Source organism: Stegostoma tigrinum, chromosome 9, assembly GCF_030684315.1.
Source record: "Stegostoma tigrinum isolate sSteTig4 chromosome 9, sSteTig4.hap1, whole genome shotgun sequence".
Taxonomy (NCBI): Eukaryota; Metazoa; Chordata; class Chondrichthyes; order Orectolobiformes; family Stegostomatidae; genus Stegostoma; species Stegostoma tigrinum.
In genome coordinates, this window is record NC_081362.1 from 27,907,286 (window position 1) to 27,933,941 (window position 26,656).

The 26,656-nt window shown below is 41.0% G+C and overlaps 1 protein-coding gene across 10 annotated transcripts in view; it reads left to right on the plus strand.

The window, feature by feature from the left end:
* The window catches only part of senp6a (SUMO specific peptidase 6a), a 167,892-nt gene that overhangs the window by 90,203 nt on the left and 51,033 nt on the right, over positions 1–26,656 (plus strand). For all 10 annotated transcript variants that reach the window (XM_059648441.1, XM_059648439.1, XM_059648440.1 and 7 more), the window contains 2 exons: positions 1,849–2,245; positions 18,923–19,170. In XM_059648441.1, coding sequence (XP_059504424.1) covers positions 1,849–2,245; positions 18,923–19,170 — 645 coding nt within the window. The remainder of the gene's footprint in view (positions 1–1,848; positions 2,246–18,922; positions 19,171–26,656) is intronic.

Consider the following 26,656-nt stretch of genomic DNA (forward strand, 5'->3'; position numbering starts at 1 on the left):
CCATTTGTAGCAATATCTCTTATAATTACACATTAACGTTATTTGAATGAAACAGTAAATGGGATTGCAAAGCATGAAACAAAATTCAAGTTTCATTTTAAATTTCAACAATTAGCTTCATTCACATTTGGCAACAATCAGTTCTGTGTTAGTTATCAAAATCAATTAATGAGATTTTTAAAAATGACTACGGTATGATAGGCTTCACTTGCTGACGCAAAGGAGCATGTGCGTGAAGGCTGAATAAAGTTGCATAAATTTGTGCATGTGTGTGGTGCATTGGTGACACTAAACAGATCTGTGAATTTAATCAAAAGCTTGGCAGTTCACTTGTTTCCTGATATATCTGGCAATTCCCAGAGCAAGATTGGTTGGGAATTAGATCAATCGGCAGACTCTTGTTAGCAATGTAAATTATTGTTCCCTTTTGCAATTTAGTATTATGGCAATTTTATCCTGATGAATTGAGTAAAAAGAATCTGAAGTGGTTTGTCTCTTTTTATTCATCAATACTCTAGTCCTTTACGACCAAGTGACTATTTAAATGGACCTTCATCTTGATCTTGTTCTTAAAATCACATGATCCACTACCATTTATTTGCCATTTGGCTTGAATAGTTTTTTTGTAAGAGTGTTATTAAAAGATTTTATTTTAAAATGTGTGTTGGTTATTTCTGCATAGCAAAAGTGAAGAAATTGTAATTGGTGTTTCTACATTGTGGTTTAAATTTTCAAATTACCTTTTTGATATTTGTGTTTAAATATGTAATTATATGGCCTGTTACTTGGTATGTTTCTAGTTGGCATGCTCAGCCTGAAAGTGGTTTTCTGTTATCTGATGCAGAACAGAAAATTCTCAAGACTTGCAATGTATTCACATTAGAGTGGAGGCAATAGTTGAATGATGTCTTTTATCTTAGTTATGTTGTGAAATGATTTTTGAACTAGATTCTGTTTGATTACTGATATAGTGAACAAGAAGTGAATATAAAACTCTACGCAATTGCAGCCATAAATTAAAGCAGGCAAAGCTGGAAGTGTAGCAGGCCCACTGATTAACTTGAAATGAAAACACCAGGTTCATGTTTTGGATGCAAGATGTTTAACGTCAAACAGTAAATCTGTTAAACTGGCATTACTTATCAAATAAGTACTCAAACCAATCTTGCAGGGATTTTTGGCCTTCCTTTTCTCCTTCAAATGCTGTTTAATCAGAACACTTCTGGCATTTTCTGTTTTCATTTGGTTTCTTGTGATTATTTGTGCTTGTTTTCCACTGAGTGATCTCTTGACATTTTTCATACCTAACCAGAGCAATGTGGTATAAATACTGGTAACTTAATGACCTTCCAACAGAGCTGGAAGAAATCACTGGTGTTGATGTTCCTTTAAGTTACTTAACACGTGCAGAACATGAAAAAGTGGAGAAAATGGTAGAGGCCCTTTGCTGGTGAACCTTCTGCTTTTACCATTTGTACCTTCTCTGATCCTATCCTTTATTTCCCTGCTTTTCCACTACTGCTCTTCTTTGACAACTTTTTTTTTAAAACTTAAAACCACTTTATGATGGGGCAGGTTCAGACATTCCTCTTTTGTTTTCACCTTCACCTCCATCTCACAGTTTCTTTCTCAAAAAATGCTGATTTCACCACATCCGTTTTCCCAGAGTTTTACGTTTTTCTTAAGAATTCAAGCACACTGCATTTAAAATGCTTTTCACATCTTTAGTTCAATTTCAATCTGTTATTCTAGTAGGTTTGACATTGAAGGAAAGATAGTATGTGACCCTTTTGCAATGCCAATGTTAAGTTTATATTTTAAAACATTGCTTTTTTTTTCAAATTTCAGGGGCAGACACTCAATGAATTCTTCAGTATATGTAAAAATTGTGGGAGAAAAAGTGAAGATCATACAAAGTGTGAACACTGTAGAAAACCAATACCCAAAGATGCAATAAGACGACCCAAGCAAGTTTCTGATTCCGCCTATGTTGGGACACCTCAGCCACGTCCATCGATTCATGCATGTGCCCCAACACAAGCTGAGGGCAACATGAGTGTTAGTACCAAGGTGTTTTACAACAAGCCTTCTCTCGATATAATATTGACTACAGGACCCACTACTAAACTATATTCTACCAGGAGCAACTTTTTACAAGCTAATGGCGGCATAGGATTGATGGAACGTACGGTTGTATATGGAGCTGGACGGATGGACTCCAAGAAGCCTGCAATGAATGATCCCAGTAAGTATGGACTTTTCCACACCAGAAGTGTAAGGGTATGTTCAAGGGATTGTGCACTATGTGGCACTTTGCATGGTAATGCTGCATGATAAGAGTATTGATGTAGCCATAATATGAACAGATATTTCCTTAAGTGTTACTAAGATCTTTAAGGAAAGAAGATGCATTTGGTAGCATAACAAAAATGAGGAGGATTTAAGTTTTCTGTCAGTTATGCCCGAAGACTGCATTGATACAAGTGGCAAGTATTGATTGTGGACACAACCTGTAATATGTGATTATATTCCATTTAATTGTTTTTTCCTGAAGGAACATAAGACCATAAGACATAGGAGTGGAAGTAAGGCCATTCGACCCATCAAGTCCACTCTGCCATTTAAATCATGGCTGATGGGCATTTCAACTCCACTTGTACTTTTGAAGACTCCACTTGCAAAGTTAAATAAACTATTTTGTGGTCGATACTTGCAATTCGAAACTTGCACACTTTTATAACTCATTTGGTTACGCAGTGGTGATGATCTCGACTGCTTTCAAACAAAAAGGAAGGAACCTTCCACTTCGCAGCAGTATCTGTTACTGCTGAGTGTCATGTAGCTGAGCATTTCATCTTGTTCAGTCTTGCATATTGAATGTCCTGATGAGTTCAAGGCAGAGAGCTTCAACAATATCTCTTTTCTTAATCAAAACTTAGCTTCTGTACTTCCAGGCTTCTGTCTTTTATTTGTAGGTGTGTTCAGGATCTCATCAGTGAAGGTGATCATGAGGTGCAAGCAGCTGTTTGAAGCCTAAACTTTGACTGGTTTCAGCAAAGCTTATGAAAGAAAACTCTTGTATTTGTAATGTACTTTACGGTCATTTTTCATACCTTGGAAGTGCACCATCATGTTCTGAAGTCTTTTGAATACTTCACTCTAGTGCAGAATATAATCTAATTTTATACTGAAAACAAACTTTATAAATTGCTTAACCTGAGAGGAGAAAGGTTTAAAGGGACCAGAGAGGTAAAGTTTTCACACAGGTGTTGCATATGTGGAATGAACTGCCAGAGGAAGTGGTAGATGCAGGTACAGTTAGAACATTTGAAAGACATTTGGGAGATACATGAATAGGAAAGGTTTAGGGGGTTATGGGCCTAGTCCAAGCAAATGGGGAAACTTGGTTGGCATGGACGATTTGGATCGAAGGATCTGTTTCTGTATTGTATGACTCTGACTTGATAACGAGTGGCGTGCTACTGCCTCAAAGCTCTTCAAGCAAAATTTGACACAAGACCAGACTGCTTGCTTAGTAGGGGTGAGCAGCAGCATATTTCAAACAATAGGTTAAAAAATAAATTGTAGGTTGATAAACAGCCATGAGAAACCTGATCTAAATGTTTAAATGCTGTTATGTTTAATCTTGAAAAAGTGACTTTGCAATCAACAGTTTTTTCATGAAGCAAACAGCAGATGTTTACATCTGCCCTTCCATTGACACATTTTCCACCATATCGAGTTTTTTTTTGTACCTTTCTACACTGAAATGATGCAGGATGAGGTCGTGAAGTGTTTGGAAAATAAATGACTATTTTAATTGTGATCCATCTGTGGAGTAGAAATCATTATAGCTATACCAATGCAACAATGATGAGTGACTACAACTTGGTGCATGTTGGAATACAACATAATTTAGCGTCTGGGTCAAAAATGAGTGACAATGTAACACTCTTTCAGTCGTGTGCTAACGCTTGAGTCTATATTGCTGAAGCAGTCGGCTAGGTTTGAAACCAAGCAGTCTAAAAATTAAGTTAATTATGCTACCTGATGTCATTATACCTAGAAAGCAGAGCCAAACAATGAGTAGTTATTGCCTTAGTGTTTACCAAGGGAATAGGAGCTCCAGTCACTGCTTTTGACGGGAGACATTTATTGTTGAAACAAATTGATGCTGTTATTGTTAATACCACTATCAATACTGTGGTATCATCAAATTTTACGGCATCAAAGGAAGCCACTCCATGGACTGTGCCTACCCTGCTTAAAAAGGAGAAAAATGTCAACAGAAACAGCTTCCATTCAATGTTGTAAAAGAGGCAGACTGCTATTTGTACGGACTGTGACTGGGAGTTCTAATTCCAGCTAAACCATTCTAGCATATTGTAATTTGTTATTGTAATTCAACTGTTATGCCCATACATGAGCTAATCCTAGAATTTGATTTTTTTTAAAATCGTTTGTGAGATGTGGGTGTCGCCGGCTGGCCAGCATTTCTTGCCCATCCTTAATTGCCCTTGAGAAGATGGTGGTGAGATGCAGCCTTGAACTGCTGCAGTCCTCCTATTGTGGGTTGAGCCACGGTGCCATTAGGGAGGGAATTCCAGAATTGTGACCTAGCAACAGTGAAAGAACAGAGATATATTTCCAAGTCAGGATGGTGAATGGGCTTGGAGGGGAACATGGAGATGGTGTTGTTCCCATGTATCTGATGTCTTTGTCCTTCTAGGTGGATGTGGTTGTGGGTTTGGAAGGTGCTGTCTCGGCTCTTTGGTGAATTTCAGCAGTGCATCTTGTAGATAGTACACACTGCTCCGACTGAGGGTGGGTGGTAGAGGGAGTGGAAGCTTGCGGTTGCTATGCCAATCAAGCAGGCTGCTTTGTCCTGGATGGTGTCAAGCTGCTTGAGCATTGTTGGGGCTACAATCATCCAGGCAAGTGGAGAATATTCTGCCACACTCCTGACTTGTGCCTTGGAAATGGTGGACAGGCTTTAAGGAGTCAGGAGATGAGTTACTTACTGCAATATTCGTAGCTTCTGGCCTGCTCTTGTAGCCACTTTGTTAATGTGGTGAGTCCAGTTGAGTTTCTGGTCAATGATGACATCCAGGATGTTGATAGTTGGGGATTCAGTGATGTTAATTCCATTGAATGTCAAGGGATGGTGGTTAGATTGTCTCTAATGATGGTCATAATCTGGCATTTGCGTGGTGCGAATGTCACTTGCCACTTGTCTGCCCGAGCCTGATTGTCCAGATCTTTTTACATGTGAATATCGACTGCTTCAGTATTTGAGGAGTCTCAAATAGTGCTGAACATTGTGTAACATCCCCACTTCTGTCCTTTTTATGATGAAGGAAAGGTCATTGATGAAGCAGCTGAAGATGATTGTGCCTAGGACACTAGCCTGAGGAACCCCAGCAAAGATATCCTGCAGCTGAGATGATTGACCTCCAACAACCATGACCATCTCAGGGATGACTCCAACCACTGGAGAGTTTGGCCCTGATACCCATTGATTCCAGTTTTGCAAGGTCTCCTTGATGCCACACTTGGTCGAATACAGCCTTGATATCAAGGGCTGTCACACTCCACTCGCCTCTGGAATTTGGCTGTTTTGTCCATGCTTGAGCCAAGAATATAATGAGGTCAGGAGCTGAGTGGCCCTGGCAGAACTCAAATTGGAGGCCACTGAGCAGGTTATTGCTGAGCAGATGCTGCTTAATAGCAATGTTGATGACACCTTCCATTACTTGCCTGATCGAATGTAGACTGATGAGGCGATAATTGGCAGGGTTGGATTTGTCCTGCTTTTTGTGTAGAGTGCATACTTGGGCAATTTTCCATATTGTCGAGTAGATACCAGTGTTGTGACTGTACTGGAACAGCTTGGCTAGGGGAGCAGCAAGTTCTGGAGTAGAAGCCTTCAGTACTATTGGTACAATATTGTCAGGGCCCATAGCTTTTTGCAGTATCCAGTGATACAATGTGGAGTGAATCGAATTGGCTGAAGACTAGTATACGTAATGCTGGGGATCACTAGAGGAAGCCAAGATGGATTATCCACTCAGACTTCCGGCTGAAGATTGCTGAAAATGTTTCAGCCTTTTGCACTGATGTGCTGGGTTCTTCCACCATTGAGGATGGGGATGTTTGCAGAGTTGCCTCCTCCAATGAGTTGTTTAATTATCCACTGCCATTCACAACTAGATTTGACAGGACTGCAGAGCTTAGATCTGATCCGTTGGTTGTGGAATCACAACTCTGTCTGTCACTTGCTTTTGCTGTTTGGCATGTAATTATTCCTGTTTTGGTGGCTTCACCAGGTTAGTACCTCATCTTCAGATATGCCTGGTGCTGCTCCTGACATACCCTCCTGCACTCTTCACCGAACCATTGTGGATCCCCTCGCTTGCTGGTAATGGTTGAGTGCAGAATATACCGGGCTGTACAGTTTGTACTGGAGTGCAGTTCTCATGTCCTGAACCAAATCAGTATTTTAAAATCCTGGCTGTAATATTGGACAAGTCAGAGTCCCAAGTTGAGACCTGTGTTTCTCGGCTAACAATTAACTTTATTTTTGCTGTTTGTTTACCCTGGTCAGTGATTGAACATGAGGTTGCCAATGTATTTTCAACACTAAAACAGGAAAGCTTAGCTTATTACACTCCAAAGGAAATAATGCTAAATATGTCACACTGTCTACAAGAACTAGTTGTTATCAAACTGTTTCAATCAAAAGTGACGATTTTACATTCAACAACAACCTTGCAGTTATTCATACTTCAGTGAAGGATTACCTTGTCTGCACTTTTAAAGTTCCTTGTTCAGTTAGCTTGGCTGTAATGTACTAAGTTTCTGCTTTTACTCTATGCTGTTACTTTAGTTCATCTCTCTTCCAGAGAGCTTTAAGCTTTTAGCAAAGCTCAGTTATTTCTTAACATGACCTCAATACCTCTCAACTAAAAGATCTACTTATTGTGGTGCAACACTAAAATCCTTTAAAGGTTAGTCATTCTGGACAGACTACAAGTGTATGGTTAGCAAGTGTTATTTTAGGAAGGCAATGCTTCTTCTTCCATATGCTTGCAGAAAAAAAAAATCACAAATTTGTTGGTCACAAATGAACATTGACCTCATCCTTGATAACCTAGCTGCAAGTTTCAACATGGTACAGTACTGCATTCTGCTGTACTGCCTCCTTTTGTCTTACTGAGTGGGACTGCTGTCACGTGGTCCCCTCTTACTTAATCATAGTTGAGAGTTCAAGTCTCACTCCATTGTGGTGTCTACAGATCTCTCTTATATTTTTGAAGGCACTAGCATTCAAATGCAGCAGTAAAAACAAATCCCTTTTGGTAGTCTGCAATGAGGACAAAAGACCTCGGTATTATTTTGGAGAAAACCATGGAAATTCTGGTGCTTGGCATGATTTAAAACTCAGAATCACTTTTTTTTTAATACACAAAATCAGACTATATTGGCATGATTATCTTCCTGTTTGTGGGACCCTTGTGTGTAAAATGGCTGCCGTGTTCCCAATACCATTACAGTGCTGCTTTGGCTTCAGTTCTTTCTGGCACTTTGATGCTAGGACAGTAGTATACAATGCAAATCTTTGCTTTAAAATGGCTCTTGTTGGCATTTCAGTTATCAATGTAGAATCAGTTTATTTTTACTGTGACACAGGTGTATACTGTACATGACATTGTCTGTCTCTCTCTCTCTGTCTCTCTCTCTCTGTCTCTCTCTCTCTGTCTCTCTCTCTCTGTCTCTCTCTCTCTGTCTCTCTCTCTCTCTGGACCTTTTATTAACAAAATGATCAACTTTTTTTTTGAAAGTATTTGTGGTGGAGCATTTCATACCCGAACAGCTTTTCTTTTTCTGAAGAAGGGTCCAGACCCAAAACGTCAAGCTTTCCTGCTCCTCTGATGCTGCTTGGCCTGCTGTGTTCATCCAGCTTCACACCGTGTTATCTCAGCGTTTCTTTATACCCACTTTGTCATTTTAATGGTTATCTTCAGTTTATGTTCCACCAGTTCTTCCTAATTTCTGGTATCAAAACTTTGTGATATTTTGTAACACTTTTCTATCCCCAATAATGTTAAAGAAATTGTTCTGAACATTTAATTTGTTGCAAAAGCTAAGGTAATTTAAAGTGCATTGCTACCTTGAAAGTTATTAGCAGAGTAACTGCAAATTTGAAAATTATTTGAAGGAAATAAATCTGCCCACATTTTCCTAGCCAGGTGCTCCTCATTACATGTGAGTCAGCAGCTACTAAATGATGGGGGTACTGACCTGAGATAAGTTGCTAGAAACTGGGATAAGAAATTACTTTAAGCAGAGAGTTATGCATGTATGTGCCAATTAAACAGTACCTTTTTCAAAACTGTTTTTTACAATTATATTGTATATCCATTTTCAGGGCTGTTGACAGAGCAGAAGTGGAACTGATTAAAAGTTCATTCAGAAACAATCTGGGGATAATGGCAAAATGGCCATCTCCTTTGTTGCATATGATTCTCTTGAGTGATTTTATACATGCTAATACATAATGTACATCATTTGATCACCTATGATAGTGTTCACTGAAGAAAATTGAACAATCACACGTAATACTCAAAATGTTACTGAACACACTGAACAAAATATTACTGACAGATGACATGCATCTGAATAAATGGGCAAAGGATCCAATGGTGTTGTATAAAGTGTGAAATTCTTCTATCTTGAGTAATCTTAGAATAGGAATCTTGCTTATGAGAAGTTATTTTGATAGCCAGAGACTATTTCCCAGGGCAGAAATGGCTAGCACGAGGGGTCATAGTTTTAAGCTGGTTGGTGGAAAGTATAAAGGGGATGTCAGAGGCAGGTTCTTTACGCAGAGAGTTGTGAGAGCATGGAATGCGTTGCCAGCAGCAGTTGTGGAAGTAAGGTCATTGGGGTCATTTAAGAGACTGCTGGACATGCATATGGTCACAGAAATTTGAGGGTGCATACATGAGGATCAATGGTCGGCACAACATCGTGGGCTGAAGGGCCTGTTCTGTGCTGTACTGTTCTATGTTCTATGTTCTATGTTAACCAGCCTTTTATACGGTACTCTGTCACACACTTCCTTAAAATCCACACCAACAATATTCATTGTACTCCCCTCCTCAACCTTCACTGTTACGAACAATTAATTTTAGATTTGTTACAGACTCACCCCACCTTTTACAAATCCATGTTGGCTGTCCTTAATCAACTTTAAAACTCTCTCTCAGTGCCTGTTTCTCCCTATCTCTCTGTCTTTGTCTTTGTTTCTGTCTGTCCCTGGGTCCTTGTCTCTAATTTTCTCCCTCCCTCCCTCCCTTTTTCTCTCTCTCTCTTTCTTTTTCTCTTTTTTCTCTGTTTCTCTTTTTTCTGTCTCTCTCTTTTTTTCTGTCTCTCTCTTTTCTATCTCTCTCTTTTTTTCTTTGCACGCTCCCTCCCCGTGTGTGTGTGTGTGTCTCTCTGTTTTGCGCACCCCGTTTCCTCTAAAAAGCTAGATATCAGGTGCTGTGTTATGCAAAACACTAGTTCAAGTTCAAGAAAAGAATGAAGTATTTGGAATACCTTAATTCTTTTGGAAAACTTAACGGAATGATAGGTTGAGTAACTGTTACTAATTAAATACTAATGTAGAAAATCCCACAAACTCATCTTTGGTAAAACGGCAAAATCAAAAACAGAGATAATAGGAACTGCAGATGCTGGAGAATCCGAGATAACCAGGTGTAGAGCTGGATGAACACAGCAGGCCAAGCAGGAAAGCTAGCGTTTCACGTCTAGACCCTTCATCGGAAATTGGGGAGGGGGAAGGGGTTTCTGAAGTAAGTAGGGAGAGAGGGGGAGGTGGTTCGAAGATGGATAGAGGAGAAGATAGAAGAAGAGACAGCCCAGCCAAAGAAGTGGGGATGGAGCCAGTAAAGGTGAGTGTAGGTAGGGAGGAGATAGGCCAGTCCAGCGAGGACGGACAAGTCAAGGGGGCGGGATGAGGTTAGTAGGTAGGAAATGGGAGTGTGGCTTGAGATGGGAGGAGGGGATAGGTGAGAAGAACAACAAGTTAGGCAGGCTGGGATGAGTTGGGCTGGTTTTGGGATGCGCTAGGGGGAGGGGAGATTATGAAGCTTGTGATATCCACATTGATACCATTGGGCTGCAGGGTTTCCAAGCGGAATATGAGTTGCTGTTTCTACAACCTTTGGGTAGCATCGTTGTGGCACTGCAGGAGGCACAGGATGGATGTGTTGTCTGAGGAATGGGAGGGGGAGTTGAAATGGTTCGTGACTGGGAGGTGTAGGTGTTCTGCAAAGTGGACCCCAAGCCTCCGCTTGGTTTCCCCAATGTAGAAGAGGCTACAACGGGAACAACAGATGCAGTATACCACATTGGCAGATGTGCAGGTGAACATCTGCTTGATGTGGAAAGTCGTCTTGGGGTCTGGGATGTGGGTGAAGGAGGAGGTGTGGGGGCAGGTGTAGCACCTCCTGCGGTTGCAGGGAAAAGTGCCAGGTGTGGTGGGGCTGGAGCAGAGTGTGGAGTGGAAAGCAGACAAGGGTAGGGAGGGATAAGTGTCTTTGGTGGAATTGGATTGCAGATGGCTGAAGTGTCGGAGGATGATGCGCTGGATCCAGAGGTTGGTGGGTTGATACGTGAGGAGGAGGGGTTTTTTTGGTGGTTATCACAATTGGCTCTAGTGGCATTGAGCTGAAACCTGCCTCTTTGTATCGATTCTTCCAGTTCCATGAATTGGCCCCAACTCCCTCAAGAATCTGAAGTCTACCTTCCTGCAATATGCCAGTAGCCAAGCATTAATTCTCTGTATTTTTTGATGTGTGCTCTTGCTAGTGTGCTGTGCTGGGAGTAATCGGAGATCTGCGCCTTTTGACAGCTTTCTTTTTGACTTTCTCTCCAGCATCTGAAAATTTCATCGTAGGAACTAAATATCTGCCCTCTTTGGTGTCATGGGAGATGGGGATGATTCAAGGAGTGGACCGGGTTATTGTGACATGAGCAGTGCCTTTGGATTGCTGAAAGGTAAAGGGTGGAAAAGATGCATTTAGTAATGGCAGATGGAGTTTAACCCAGACAAATGAAAATTGATGCATTTTGAAGGATCAAATTTAGGTGTGAATTATATTGTAAATGGCAGAACTCTTAGGATGGATTTGGACCATTTGGATGGATCTGGGTGTGCAGGTCCACAGCTCCATGAAAGTGGCAACACAGGTAGCCAAGGTAATTAGGAAGGCATATGGCATGCTTGCCTTTATTGCCCAGGGCGTGGAATATAAGAGTTGGTAAAATATGTTGCAGCTATATATAACCCTTGTTAGGCTGCATTTGGAGTATTGTGTGCAGTTTTGGTCACTGCACTACCAGAAGGATGTGGAGGCTTTGGAGAGAGTGCAGAGAAAGTTCACCAGGATATTGCCTGGTCTCCAAGGCATTGACTGTAAGGAAAGATTAAAAAGTTTCACTGGAAAGATGGTGGCTGAGAGGAGATCTGATAGAGGTCTACAAAATTGAAAGGCATAAATGGAGTGGATAGTCAGAGGCTTTTTTTTTCCTCCAGCATTGAAGTTTCAATTACAAGGATTCACAGGCTCAAGGTTAGAGGGTCAAAGTTTAAGGGAAATGTGCAAGGGAAATTTTTCACGCAGACTGTGATAGCAGCCTGGATGCACTGCCAGAAGAAGTGGTGGAGGCGGGCGCGTTGAAGACATTTAAGAGGCACCTAGATGGGTATGTGAATAGGGAAGGAATAGAGGCATATTGAAGGAAAAATGGCAGGTTTGTTTTTAGAATAATTAGGGCATGATGGTCAGCAGAGGATTTGGAGGGCTGAAGGGCCTGTTTTTATGCTGTCCTCTTTCATTTGTTCAACATGCAGAAAGTTGTGGGACTAATGGAGGATGATTCATTAAATATGATGACCAATGGAGTGAAAGTTTTATAGACCAGGATAATCTGATCACAGTTCCTTTATTGGATAAAGCAACCAGTCTTGAGTGGTTAGTGCTCAAAATTTTAATGTGACACAGAGCCAGTTGTTATCCCAAGGAGAAAGATGCTATTAATGATGAAAGAAGTGAGAGACCTGCACAAATCCAGAAGAAAAAGAACACAAAAGTTAGTGACTGGATAAATTAGAAAAGACGAGTGACAACAATCGTACAAAAAAAAAGGAAATAATAGCATGAGTGACAAATCCCCAGGACTAGATTGTTTTCGTCATAGAGATTCTGAAATAAATAGGTGAGTACTTTGCAACTACCCTAACTAATCCTCCACAGATTTCTCCGTTGGGAGCCATCTCTGTAGCTAAGAATGTTGTCTCTTTATCTATTTCAGAAAGGTGAGAGAGGGAAAGGAGAGAATTGTATATAAGTTAGCCTGACATCTGTAGCTGAAAAATTATGTAGTTCTATGCTTGGGAATAAGGTGATGAGGTCACTTGAATTTTTTTTTGCTGATTAGTATTGGTTTAGAATTCTAGAGTGGATGCAACACAAAGTGACTATTTAGTTAGTCATCTGTATGCAGGCCCTCTAAAGGAGTAGTTCACCTCTTGTCACTTCCCTATCTTTTTCCTGTAGCCCTGCAAATTTTTCCTTTTGTAAATAATGATCCAATTCCCTTTTAAAAACTTTGTGATCCTGCTTCAATTGTCTGGACATTACATACCAAATTGTTATGAAATTAACTTTGCATGTTCCCAGGTGTCCATAGGTAGCTGAGAATCCTGACAGCTGCACAGAGTGGGCAGGCCATGCACGTTTGGACCAGCATTCCTCTTAAACATTTTAAAGGACCTGGCCATCTGGACAATCAGATGTTCATTAACCAAGCAAGTGAAAACCAGGTGTCATGGGACCTACTGTGAGCTGTGTAATAAAAGAGCCCACAAGATCCAGAACTGGTTCCAAAAGAGGAAGTTGAAGATGAATCTGGAATTATGAAAGAAACAACTGACACCTGAAGAAATCAAGACACCACCAAGGATAACAAGAACCAGAAAGAAAGGATAAATCTCCTGAAAGACCAGGTAGGGACCACAGCCTAGATGGTGGAGACCAGGAAGAGGAGACTCCAAGCAGTGGATTGGTGCAGTGTCTGGCTTCCTGTAAACTGAGCAGGAGAGGCCCGGAGGATGATGAGATGGAACTGGCTATTAGCCTCAGTCTGTGTTATGACACGTTTGGGAGATGAGCTTGGACTGCCCCCAGGTGAGTATGGTTTCAGGAACTTGGGAGTGACATTGGAGGGAGTTGAGAAATAGTGCCTTAAGAGCAAGGAATGAAAAGCCTCTGGAAGAACATCAAAGTGTTAACAAGATTTTTGTAGCTCATTAATTACTGACATCTGGGAAGGTTTCTATAAAATTTTGGTTGTATCTGCCACTTAATGTACAGGTGAAAGTGCTTGACCATATAATGCTTGATAATTCATATTTACCATATGCTAATATTGGATCTTGTACTTTAAGATTGATGATAAATGCTAATTTATTTATTGGTCTTGATATGGTAACTTGATATGTGAAATCAAGTGGCTTATCTTAATGAGGATTTGGGATTCCCAAACTGCTTTAAACAGTTACCAATCCCTAACCAGATCACAACCTACGGTTCTTGTCAGGACTTGTAAAATAATGCTAAATGCTTGCTGCATGGAGAAACTTTTCTTCGTGTCAGGATTGCTTTATTGATCAATATTAAGTCTGCATCCTCTAGTTTTGATCCTTCCACCAATAGAATGTCTCCCATCTTGTCTAACCAAACCACTCATTATTTTGAATATTTAGAACAAATCCTCTCTAAACCTTTTTCTTCAAGTTGGACAGACCCAATTTCTCCAGTCTATGTAACTGAAATTCCCCCTGCCAGAACTATTCTTGAGTCTTTTCTGTCCCCTTTCTATCTCCCAAAGTGTGGTGCCCAAAACTAACAACAGGGCTTTAGTTGAGGCTGAACCAGTATTTCAAAGTTTTATTGAACTTCCTTGCTTTTGTACTCTATGCCTCCATTAATAAAGTCAAGAAAAACATATATGCTTTTATGATTTTGTTCTCAACATGCACAGATACTTTAACCTGCCCACATATATAAACACTTCATATACTGTATCTACTTTATACCTGTCTTTGCAATTTTTTCACACATAAAAATGACACATTTCACACTTGTTGCATTTGCCATGTCTTCCTACTTTGATTTATTATTGTCACATCTACTGCAATAGAGAAAAGTATCATTTTGCATGCTAATCAGACAAATCATACGTTATATAAGTACTTTGAGGGTGCATACATGAGGATCAATGGTCGGCACAACATTGTGGGCTGAAGGGCCTGTTCTGTGCTGTACTGTTCTATGTTCTATGTTCTATGTTCTACTTCAGAGCAATAGAACAGAATGCAGAATATAGTGTTACAGCTACTGGGACTCAAGGTGAAGATCACCTCTAATATATGCGATGTCCATTCATAAGTCTGATAATAGCAGGGGAGCTGTTCTTAAATCTGTTGGTACGTGTTTTCAAACTTTTGAATCCTCTGCCTGATGGAAGAGAGTATAACTGGGCTGGGAGGGTCTTGTGATTATGTTGCTTTCGCAAGGCGTCAAGAAGAGTTGACACTGTGAATGTAAGGAACGCTGGCTTTCATGATGGACTGGGCTGCATTCACAACTTGCTGTAATTTCTCATGGTCTTAGGCAAAGCAGTTGCCATACCAAGCTGTAATGCATCCAGATAGGTTGCTTCTTCTGGTGCATCTGTAAAGATTGGTAAGAGTTGTAGGAGTGACCTTGGCCTCTGAGGCAAGAGGCCTCTGAAGGCATCGGGGAATTCATCAGGACCAGCAGTTTATTCGAGTGGTAACTGATTACAACATAGAGGAGCTTCACATCATCCTGTAGGACAGTTGAGCTGACTCTACAGAAGACTCGCACAATACTAGTATCTTATATTGTAATTATGTAATTCTACAAACTGTTACTATGCAATTGATTTTATATAAAGTCTGTAAGTCAATTAACCAAGGTAACTACGTTGAGTCTGTAAATCAATTGACTAATCAGTCAGTTACATTAGGTCTGTAGATAAATTAGATCAAATTCATAGTTCAATTAACTGGACCGTGTTGGTTACATCAAGTCGTTGTGTATGTAATGTCTATGAATCGATTCAAACATGCAGTGCCTGTTCACACATGCGGTCACACTTGCCTACCTTGTAACCTTTACCCCTGAATATCCTGTGGCCTGGTAAGGTTCTGCCCTGTTTACTATTATCGGTTAGCAATTAATAAGGCTTCTATGGTCTGGGTGGCATGTCTTTAGTAATGCAAGGTCGATTTGACTTAAGATATCCTATTCTGTGGTTTTGTGAGAAACTATATCATAAGCCACTTTAGTTTTGTACTGAAGGTCGTCTTTACCAATCCGCTCACAAGTGCTGTATATTACCACTATGCCTGCCACCCTCCCTCCCATGTTCAGGTTAATTGCCTCTGAGCCTGACACTTGCAGGCATTTTGAAAAATATTTGTTCTTTATGCTTTTGCGGGATGAGGGCATCGTTGGCTAGGCAGCATTATTGTCCATAGGGTACTTAAGAGTCAACCACATTGTTGTGGGTCTTAAGTCACATGTTGGTCAAACCAGGTAAGGATGGCACAGAACCAAAGTTGCTGGAAAAGCTCAGCAGATCTGGCAGTATCTGTGAAGGAGAAAAGAGTTAACATAGAACATAGAACGTTCGGGACTGGTGACCCTTCCTCAGAACTGATGGCGTCTGGGAAAATGTCAGTTTATATGCAAATAAAAAGGGGATGGGGATGGAGTAGGGAGTAAACAATAGGAGAGAGCCCAAAGAGAGAGAGACGGTTGGACAGACAAAGGAGTGGCTAACGATCAGGCTGAGAGGGTGAATAGTTGTTAATGGGGACTGTTAGTGACTAACAACCATGGGGTATGTAGTGGCAGGCTATATGGTAACAAGGCCTGGTGTGTGGGCTGGGGACTGGGACATGGGAGAGCTTAGGCCCTAAAATTATTGAACTCAGTATTGAGTCCAGTGGGCTGTAGGGTTCCCAAATGGAAAATGAGGTCTTGTTCCTCCAGCCAACGTTGGGCTTCACTGGAACACTGCAGCAAGCCAGAGACAGATGTTGGCCGGGGAGCAGGGTGGTGCATTGAAGTGGCAGGCAACAGGTAGTTCAGGGTCTTTTTTTGCAAGCAGAACATAAATGTTCTGCAAAGTGAAGGTAAGGATGGCAGTTTTCTTCCCTAAAGGACATTAGTGAACCAGAGAGGTTTTTCTGAGAATGGACAATGGATTCACAGTCATCATTAGATTCTTAATTCCAGATATTTATTGAATTCAAATTCCACCTGCCATGGTGGAATTCGAGCCCATGTCCCCAGAATGTTATCCGGGTGTCTGGATTAACAGTCTAGCGGTAATACCACTAGGCCATCGCCTTCCTTATCCAACATGTCAACTCATAAAGGTCTAAATCAAATGGATGAAACTGGCCTTTTCTTGTTTTGACTAGTTTCAATTTCTTGATAAAAATGTTCGGAGGCGATCATACTGTTCTTTGAGTCAAGTTTCAGGAAGCTATGGTCAGGTGACACTGCAGCCATTTTTAAATCAGTTTTTATTTTCCTGTGAAAACATTTTCTGTCCATGAAAATCCCAAAAGCAGATTGAAATTTGAAAATCAGTAGGGTGTATTTAACCACTATAGTAACAAGAGTGATTGATCAAATCTGTGACGAGTTTACTTCAATTTAGACAAAGGTAAGGTTATCCACCTCGGATGCAGTTGAATCATAATTGCCCTCTGAAGTGGCCAAGCAAGCAATTCAGCTTTATAAACTGCTAGAATGTCTCAGAAGAAATTAAACCCAGCAGATCGCATGAGTATCAAAAACGACAACAGCAAACCCAGCTTTGTTGACCCTGCAATGTTCTCCTTACCAACAATGTCGAAATTGGGAGAGCTGTCTTTCAGACTGGTCAAGCAGCAACCTGACAAAATCTTGGTCATGGAAGCATACATTGCATGCAATGCCTCAGACAACAGCATCACCATAACTGGATGTGTCCTATTTCATATGCCCAACAGGAGTAGCAGTCTGGTGATATACAGTCAAATGTGAGTTGCCCTGGGAGCATGTGCTGCTTGATTGCACTCTTAACTTTTTGCAACATTTAAGGATCTGTAGCAAAACTGGAGTGGATATGAATCAGAGCAAATGTGCTGCTGGCATAACAGAAGATAGTTGTGATTGGAGGTCTCTCCAGGGAATCTCTGCAAACGCCCCTCAGGTAATGTCCCAGGCTCGGTCATCAGCTGCTTCAGCACAGAGTTCCCTTCATCATGACATCTAAAGGGGCGTGTTCATTGAGTGCATAGTGTTCGTCACCAATCTGTGTCTGCTCAGAAACTGAAGAAGTCCATGTCCATATGCAGCAAGACCTGGATAATACCTAGGTATGGGGTGACAAGTGCCAAATGACATTGGCATGACACAAATACTAAAAAATGACCATCTCTAACAAGAGAAAATCTAACCATTGCACGTTGACATAAGCATTGTTGAATCCCTATACCAACAACATGGTGGTTTCCATTGACCCGAAACTGAACTGGACTAGCCATATACGTACTGTGGGTATGGAAGCAGGCCAGAGGCTTGGCTTACTGCAATGAGTAACTCACCACCTGCCTGTCCAAAGCCTGTCCACCAACTACGAGATACAAGTCAGGAGTGTGATGGAGTACTGCCCATTTGTCTGAATGCATGCAATACAAGTGCAACATTCAAGAACGTTGTCACCATCCAGGACAAAACAGCTTGCTAGTTTGACACCACTTCAAAAAGCATTCTCTACCACCACCAATTATGCTCTGTATAAGTGGTGTCTACTGTCTACAAGGTTCACTGTAGAAATTGAGCAAAGCTCCTTGTTGAGTGTCTTCCAAGCTCACGAGTACATCCATCTAGAAGGGCAAGTGCAGCAGACACATTTAGAACTTTACCACCTGCAAGTTCCTTTACCAAGTCACTTGCCATCCCGACTTGGAGCTGTGTCTACATACCTTCAGTGTTCCTGGGTCAAAATCCTGGAGTTCCCTCCCTTACAATACAAGTCTAGCTGTTATCAAATGGACTGCAGCAGTTCAAGAAGTCAACTTACCACCATCTTCTTGAGGGCAATTACAGATGGCAAATTACAGCCAGCATAGACAGTGAGGCCCAGCTCCCAAAAATAAGAAGATAAAATTATGCAAAGATAAGTTGTATTTCCGACAGCTTAGAACATTAAAGGATAATTTGATGGAACCTTTCAAGACATTAAGGAATTGGATAGAAAAGATTGTGAGAAGCTATTTCTGCTGATTGCTAAGTGTAGGACTTTAAAGTATAGCTTAAAGATTGAGCCTTTCAGGGTAAGATTACAAAACATTTCTACCTGCAAAACAAGCTTTGAATTTTCCACAAATTGTTGTTCAGTTGGTGGTTAAAATTAAAACAGAGATTATTGGACTTTTGTTAACATAAGGTATTAAGCGATATAGGCAAAGGTGATTTGGTCCCGGCTCATCCATGATCTGACTAAATTGGTGTCACATCCCTTTTCGCACTTCTGCATTTGTCTGTTTTGTTCTGTGACCGAAACGTATTCCAAGCAAAAATTAGTATCATCTTTAACAGCATAAGATGCATGGAATTATATTTACAAAGTTGCTTTTGAGCTGTTTGTTACACATTGCAGCTGCTTTATGATATTGCGATGTATGAGTGAAATTTTCCTTGTTAAAACTGGGGAAATGTTGCTAGGTCTGCTTCTGTGCACTAATTTTGTAATTTTTGCCCAGTTGTGCTGTCCAGTGATGAAGAGGAAGAAGATGATAATGCCAGTACTGGAAGTAGCAGAATGGACAGTGTTCGTTCTGGTACAGTTACTGACACTGCAAGTCTTTCTCCTGTGCCCTCCACTAGACCCTTAGAGCCTGTCTTAGAGGAACCTCCTGATGGGAAAGCAGCAGAACAGATTTCAGAAAACATACTCACAGAAGTGGAATCTACAGCTACTTTACCAAGAAAGGCCAAAATGAAAGACAAGGTAATAAAAAGGCAAAGCTCTAAATATTCTATTACTTGCTGACAATGAAACAACATTTTTAAAAAATCCTTTAATTTTAATAGCACTTTTTTTAAAAAAGGTTTTACATACAGTTACTGATGGAAATACAGCAGCTAACTTGAAAGCAGCAAGTTCTCAGGAACAGCAGTGTGACAAAATAATCAGATCATCTGTTGATTGTAGTGTTGGTTTTATGATCATTATTGACTGGGGCACCGTAGAAACATCCCTGGTTTCTCAGACGAGTGCTGTGGAATGTTTTCACTTGGCAAGAATTATGTCACTGGGCAATAGTTGACTCCATTATCAAAACGGTTTTTGTTCCATGGAGTACATCATAGGAGAGATGATTGTTATGGTTTAACTGCGTTATTCCCCAAGATAGAAGTTGATATCAGTAGATGGAATAATCAATATTTTGAAGGGTGGTAAATTTCATTTGAATGGTGTAACAAGTCAAAAGAATTTTGACATCTTTCGACCTAGAGAATTATCACAAGTTATTTTGTAAAGGACATGATGGGAGGGATGTGTTTCGTTCCTGATTGTATGTGGGAAAGGAGTTCTATTAGAAAAACACCAGCATTAATATTGAGGCGGCACGGTGGCTCAGTGGGTTGTACTCCTGCTTCACAGTGCCAGGGGACCAGGGTTTGATTCCACCCTCTGTTGAGTGTCTGTGTGGAGGTTGCGTGTTCTCCCCATGTCTCTGTGGGTTTCCTCCGGATGCTTTGGTTTCCTCCCACAGTCCAAAGATGTGCCATGCTAAATTGCCTGTAGTGTTCAGGGATGTGTAGGATAGGTGGGTTATAGGGGGATGGGTCTGGGTGGAATGTTTTGAGGGTCGGTATGGACTTGTTGGGCCGAAGAACCTGTTTCCACACTGTAGGGATTCTATGAAAACCTGGGATCAACTCCATTTGAATTCCGTTCGTGCCGTTGTCCTTGCAGAAAGAATGAGTGAGCAGTGGAGGACTTGGTTGGAAAAGATGGATTAGGTAATCATCTTCTTAGATCACTGTTTGTCTTGCTGTTATTTTTCTCAATAGCGTTATCTGAATTTGGCACTAGAATAGAAAATAATCCCTACAGTGCGGAAACAGGCCCTTTGACCCAACAAGTTCATCCTGCCCCTCAGAGCATCCCACCCAGACCCATTCCTCATAACTCACCTAATCTACACATTGCTGAACATTATGGGCAGTTTAACATTGCCAATCCATCTACCCAACCCTGCACCTATCCTTGGACTGGTGAAGGAAACCAGAACACGTTGGAGGAAACCCACCCAGACACTGCGACAATATGCAATCTCAACACACAGTCGCTCAAGGGTAGAATTGAACCTGAGTCCCTGGCGCTGAAAGATAGCAGTGATAGCCACTGAACCACAATGCTGCCCTTGCTGTAAAACAGAAACAGAATTTTAGGCAATGGTTAGAAGAAAAGAGAAAGAACAGAGAAACAGTCGTCCATTAGGCACAACATAGTTCCTTCTTGGCCTTTCAAAGCTTTCTAAGATATTAGGACCAAGAACAGGTACCGTGTACAGAGAGAGATTGTGTCTGAGAGAAATCCCTGGTCAAACCACAAATGGAGAAATTGACCCTGGGGGGGACAACCCGTGAAAGTCCTTGAGGATAGAGAGGAGACTTGCTGGAAAGATTCCAAGAATGTGAGTTTCAGCTACAAACTTAAGGTGATAAAATTGGAATTGTTCATCCTGGGTTAAAGGGAAATTTTTATTGTGTACAAGCTTGTGGCTGGTTTAAATAAGTTAGACAAAGAAAAACTGTTCACGTTTTTTTGATTGCAAGAAGCAGGGATCGTAGAATATAAAGCATAGAACAGTACAGCACAGTACAGGCCCTTCAGCCCACAATGTTGTGCCGAACTTTTACCCAAAACCAAAGGTCTATCTAACCCCCGCTGCTACGTTTATACTATCATTCATATGCCTATCTAAGAGCCGCTTAAATGCTCCTATTGAGGATAACTCCACCACCCTCTTCGGCAATGCATTCCACGCCCCGACCACTCTGAGTAAAGAACCCACCTCTGATATCTCCCCGTTATCTAACTCTTTTCACTTTAAAACTATGTCCCCTCGTAAAAGCTACCTCCACCCTAGGAAATATACCCATCCAATGCCTTTTAAATGTTGTAATTGTACCCACCTCCACCATGACCTCTGGCAGTTCATTCCATACGACCATCATTCTCTGTGTGAAAAGTTTGCCTCTTTGGCCCCTTTTAAATCTTTCCCAAATCACCTTAAACCCATGTCCTCTAGTTTTGGGTTCCCCTACCCTGGAAAAAGACCTTGGCTATTCACCTTATCCATGTCCTTCCATGATTTTACAAGTTTCTATTTATAAAAGGTCATCCCTCAGTCTCCAACCCTCCAGGGGGGAAAAAAGGCCCCAGCCTATTCAGCCTCTCTCTATAGCTCAAAAACTCCAATTCCAGCAACATCCATGTAAATGTTTTCTGAGCTCTTTCAAGTTTAATAACATCTTTCCTATGACGGGTATGGTCAGAACTGAATGCCTTATTTTAAAAGTGGCTTGCAAAAATCCTGTACAGCAGCAAGTTGATGCCCCAACTCCCATATTCAGTACACTGACCAATGAAAGCAAGAGTGCCAAATGTCGTCTTCATGATCCTGTCAACTTATGACTACATCTTCAAGGGACAAATATAATACACCAACGCCTCTCGGTCTCTTTGTTCATCAGCACATCACAAAGCCTTACCATTAACAGTTTAGAAGTCCTGTCATGGTTTGCCTCACCAAAATGCAAAATCCCACATTTGTCTAAATTTAAAGTCCATCTGCTATTCCTGGCCCATCTGATCAAGATCCCACTGTACCAAGATAACCTTTGCTGTCTATTACACTACCAATTTTGACATAATCTCCAAAATTACCAACCATACCTCCTATATTCGCATCTACATCATTTATATAAATGGAAAATAGCAGTAGATCCAAACTGATCCTGGTGGCACATCATTGGTCACAAACCTCCAGTCTGGAAAACAACTCTCTACCACCACACCTGTTTCCTACCTTCCAGGAAATTTTGTACCCAATTGGCTTGCTCCCCCTGGATTCCATACGACCAAACCGAGCTACCAATTTACTGTGTGGAAGAGAGTTGAACGCCTTGCTAAAATCCGTATAGACAAGATCTACCAAGATGCCTTTGTCTATCTTCTTTGCTACCTCTTAAGAAATCTCAATCAAGTTGAAGAATCTTGTTGAATGCTTTCTGAAAAATCAAATTACAACACTCCTACTGGTTCCCCTCTGTCCAGTTTAGATGGGACTTCCTTCAAAAACTATAATAAGTTAATCAAACATGATTTCCCTTTCACAAAGGCATGCTAATTCTGCTTGATTAGATTATAATTTAGCGAATTTTGAGAAGATTTGTAGCTGGGGTTGAGGTTCTGGATGTGAGTTTGCTCCCTGAGCTAGAAGGTTAGTTTTCTCAATGTGTTTGTTGTTGGAGTTCCGGTTGGAATGCCATGCTTCTAGGAATTCTCGTGCGCGTCTCTGTTTGGCTTGTCCTAGGATGGATGTGTTGTCCCAATCAAAGTGGTGTCCTTCCTCATCTGAATGTAAGGATACGAGTAATAGTGGGTCATGTCGTTTTGTGGCTAGTTGATGTTCATGTATCCTGGTGGCTAGCTTTCTGCCTGTATGTCCAATGTAGTGTTTGTCACAGTTCTTGCGAGGTATTTTGTAGATGATGTTTGTTTTGCTTGTTGTCTGTATAGGGTCTTTTAAGTTCATGAGCTGCTGTTTTAGTGTGTTGGTGGGTTTGTGGGCTCCCCTGATGCCAAGAGGTCTGAATAGTCTGGCAGTCATTTCGGAAATGTCTTTGATGTAGGGGAGAGTGGTTATGGTTTCGGGGCCGGTTTTGTCTGTTTGTTTGGGTTTGTTGCTGAGAAATCGGCGGACTGTGTTCATAGGGTACCCGTTCTTTTTGAATATGCTGTATAGGTGATTTTCTTCTGCTCTTCGTAGTTCCTCTGTGCTGCAGCGTGTGGTGGCTCGTTGGAATAATGTTCTAATGCAGCTTCGTTTGTGGGGTGTTGGGCTGGTTGCTCCTGTAGTTCAGTATTTGGTCCGTATGTGTTGTTTTCCTGTAGACGCTGGTTTGAAGTTCCCCATTGACTGTTCGCTCTACTGTGACATCTAGGAATGGCAGTTTGTTGTTGTTTTCCTCCTCTTTTTTGTGAATGTTATGCCAGTAAGGGTGTTATTGAATAGAAGAGGATGAAATGATGGTCTCCTTTTGACGTAACAGCCCTGTTCACATCCACCAACATCAACCTGGCCAAAGAAACACTGACTACACTATTAGAAGAACCGAAGACACGTACACCAGACACCACCAACCTCATCAGCAAGGACAACATCATCAAGCTAGTGGACCTATGCCTTACCACCCACTTCACTTTCAATAACAAAACCCACAGACAAACCAACGGTACACCCATGGGATCTCCAATATCAGGGCTCTTACCAGAGGCAATAATGCAGAGACTCGAACAAACAGTTCGGCCAAACATCCAACCCAAACTTTGGGTCCGCTACGTGGATGCCACCTTTGTCATCACTAAACAAAACAAATTAGAGGAAACCTTCAAGACCATCAATAATACCCTTTACTGGCATAACCTTCACAAAAGAGGAGGAAAACAACAACAAACTGCCACTCCTAGATGTCACAGTAGAGCAAACAGTCAATGGGGAACTTCAAACCAGCGTCTACAGGAAAACAACACATACGGACCAAATACTGAACTACAGGAGCAACCAGCCCAACACCCCACAAACAAAGCTGCATTAGAACATTATTCCAACGAGCCACCACACACTGCAGCACAGAGGGACTACGAAGAGCAGAAGAAAAGAACGGGTACCCAATGAACACAGTCCGCCGATTTCTCAGCAACAAACCCAAACACAGACAAAACGGGCCCCGAAACCATAACCACTCTCCCCTACATCAAAAAACATTTCGGAAATGACTGCCAGACTACTCGGACCTCTCGGCATCAGGGTAGCCCACAAACCCACCAACACACTAAAACAGCAGCTAATGAACTTAAAAGACCTTATACAGACAACAAGCAAAACAAATGTCATCTACAAAATACCTTGCAAGAACTGTGACAAACACTACATTGGACAAACAAGCAAAAAGCTAGCCACCAGGATACATGAACATTAACTAGCCACAAAACGACATGACCCACTATTACTCGTATCCTTTCCTTCAAATGAGGAAGGACGCCACTTTGATTGGGACAACACATCCATCCTAGGACAAGCCAAACAGACACGCACAAGAATTCCTAGAAGCATGGCATTCCAACTGGAACTCCATCAACAAACACATTGATTTGGAGCCAATCTACCATCCTCTGAGAAAAAGAACAAGAAATGCCATCATCAACGCAGGAAATGACATTGCCAACCCAAGGAAACCTAACCAGATAAATAGAAAGCGGGACATAACACCAAGCGCTTCGTCGGAGGCTCACTGATGTTACCTAGAATGGTGACGAAACATCTGAAAACTAACCTTTCAGCTCAGCGAGCGAACTCTCATCCAGATTATAGTTTTTTTGCTTCTATTATGGGTAAGGTTTTGCCCAAGGGATGCAAGGGCATGTGAAGAAACATTATTAATGCAGTGAATGATAGAGACCTAGTGCTTGTTGCCTGCAATGGTGGTGAAAGTGAAGACGTAAGTGATTTCAAAAGGAAATTGATTAGAAAATTGAGGGAAATAAACTTGTTGGCATACGGAACTAGAGTGGAGGAATAGGACTGACTGGATTACTCTGTAGTGTACTCTACTATATGGGGTAATCCAGTGTGGATTCAGTAGATGTCGTAAGAATTCTCAGTAGAAGTTTAAACTCACATCCATAAGTAGCAATTGACTGTGATTGAAATCTGAGATCATACTTTTGTTCACCAAATCAATTTTGAACAAAAGTAGGAATGTGGAGGTAAGTTGCTAATTATCCACTCGCACAAAGGGCTAAAAGTCAACTTCTGTTTTCATATTTGTGCGAAGCATCATATAATTACTAATTTTTAAACAGGTTATTGTAAACAGTTTGAAAAGGAAATGTCATAATTTACGTTATTGTTTATGACGCTCTCTGTCTCAAATTGAATGTAGTTTTCCAAGGTTTTTAATCTGTTTTTCATTTCTCCATTCTTGGTGTATACTTCAGTATGCTGCCAGTCCATGTAAAAATGACAGTATACTGTAATTTTGCTTTTTCTTAAAGCAGCCTGAGTAGCTTCTGATCTGTATGGAAAGTTCACTTGCAATTTTTCTGGTGCTGGATAGATTATGCCATAGAGCTCATTGAGTTTGCTGCTTGGTTGAAATAGGTGTCGATAGCTTTTTCTGAAGAAAAAAGTGGCCAGCTCTGGTAAGAGCAAACCCATGCAAACAAGATGAGGATTGGAGTTCAATCGAAATGTATGCTTCAGAGCAAGAAGGGGAGTTGGAATGAAGTGATGTACTTCATTTCAAAATGATTTAGTAACATTAATTAATACTGTACTAATTACAACAAGCAGAGTAACTATCCATTCCAGGGGCAGTCCTGTAAGGGTATATGAGAATAAAGATGCAGCTTCTAATTTATAGGTGAAATGCTTAGCCTATAGGAATTGATCCTGATCACGGTCATAATTTTTCCCACCAAATTTGGAAAACTGGGCTGTTCACACTGTTGTTCCCACAGAGATGATGCGGTGTTCTTCTGCCTCTGGAATTGAGCGTGATGCAGATTGATCTGAGGGTCAAACTATGAAGGCAGGTTGAATAAATTTGGCTTGATTGTAGAAAATTGGGGAATAACCTGATTGCTCCGCTTTAAGATGTTATAAGGAGCCAACGGAAGTAATTATATGGAAGCAATTTCTTTAATGGGGAATCTAGAATGAGGGATCCTAACCTTTAAAGGTAGAAAGGTCCCTCTTTACATGAAGACCAATAAAAACTTGGATTTTGTTTTCCAGAAGATGCTAGGATAGTTCAACCTTTTACCATTGAGAAAGTAGAACATTTGTTGGCTAAGAGCATATGGGGTACAAAATTTAGGCATGTAAATGTAGTTGAGACTGAACAGTGAAACAAAGTCAATGTGACTGTTTGTAATTTCTCAGACTTTAGGGCACGTGCATTTCTGTAAATCAGGGCTGATCTCTTTGTAAACAAGAAACATTGAAAAGATAAGTAACATGTCTGCTCATTTATTTCATTGACTGATTGAGAGACTGTGTTATCCTAAACCAGGTCGGATAACCTTGACCAAATGTATGAAGTCCACTTCCATTTGGTTTCTGCACATTTTGCATCACCCACCATGTTCACAAAGCAGAAAAAGATGAATTTCCATCAGACAGTTTTATGTTTTT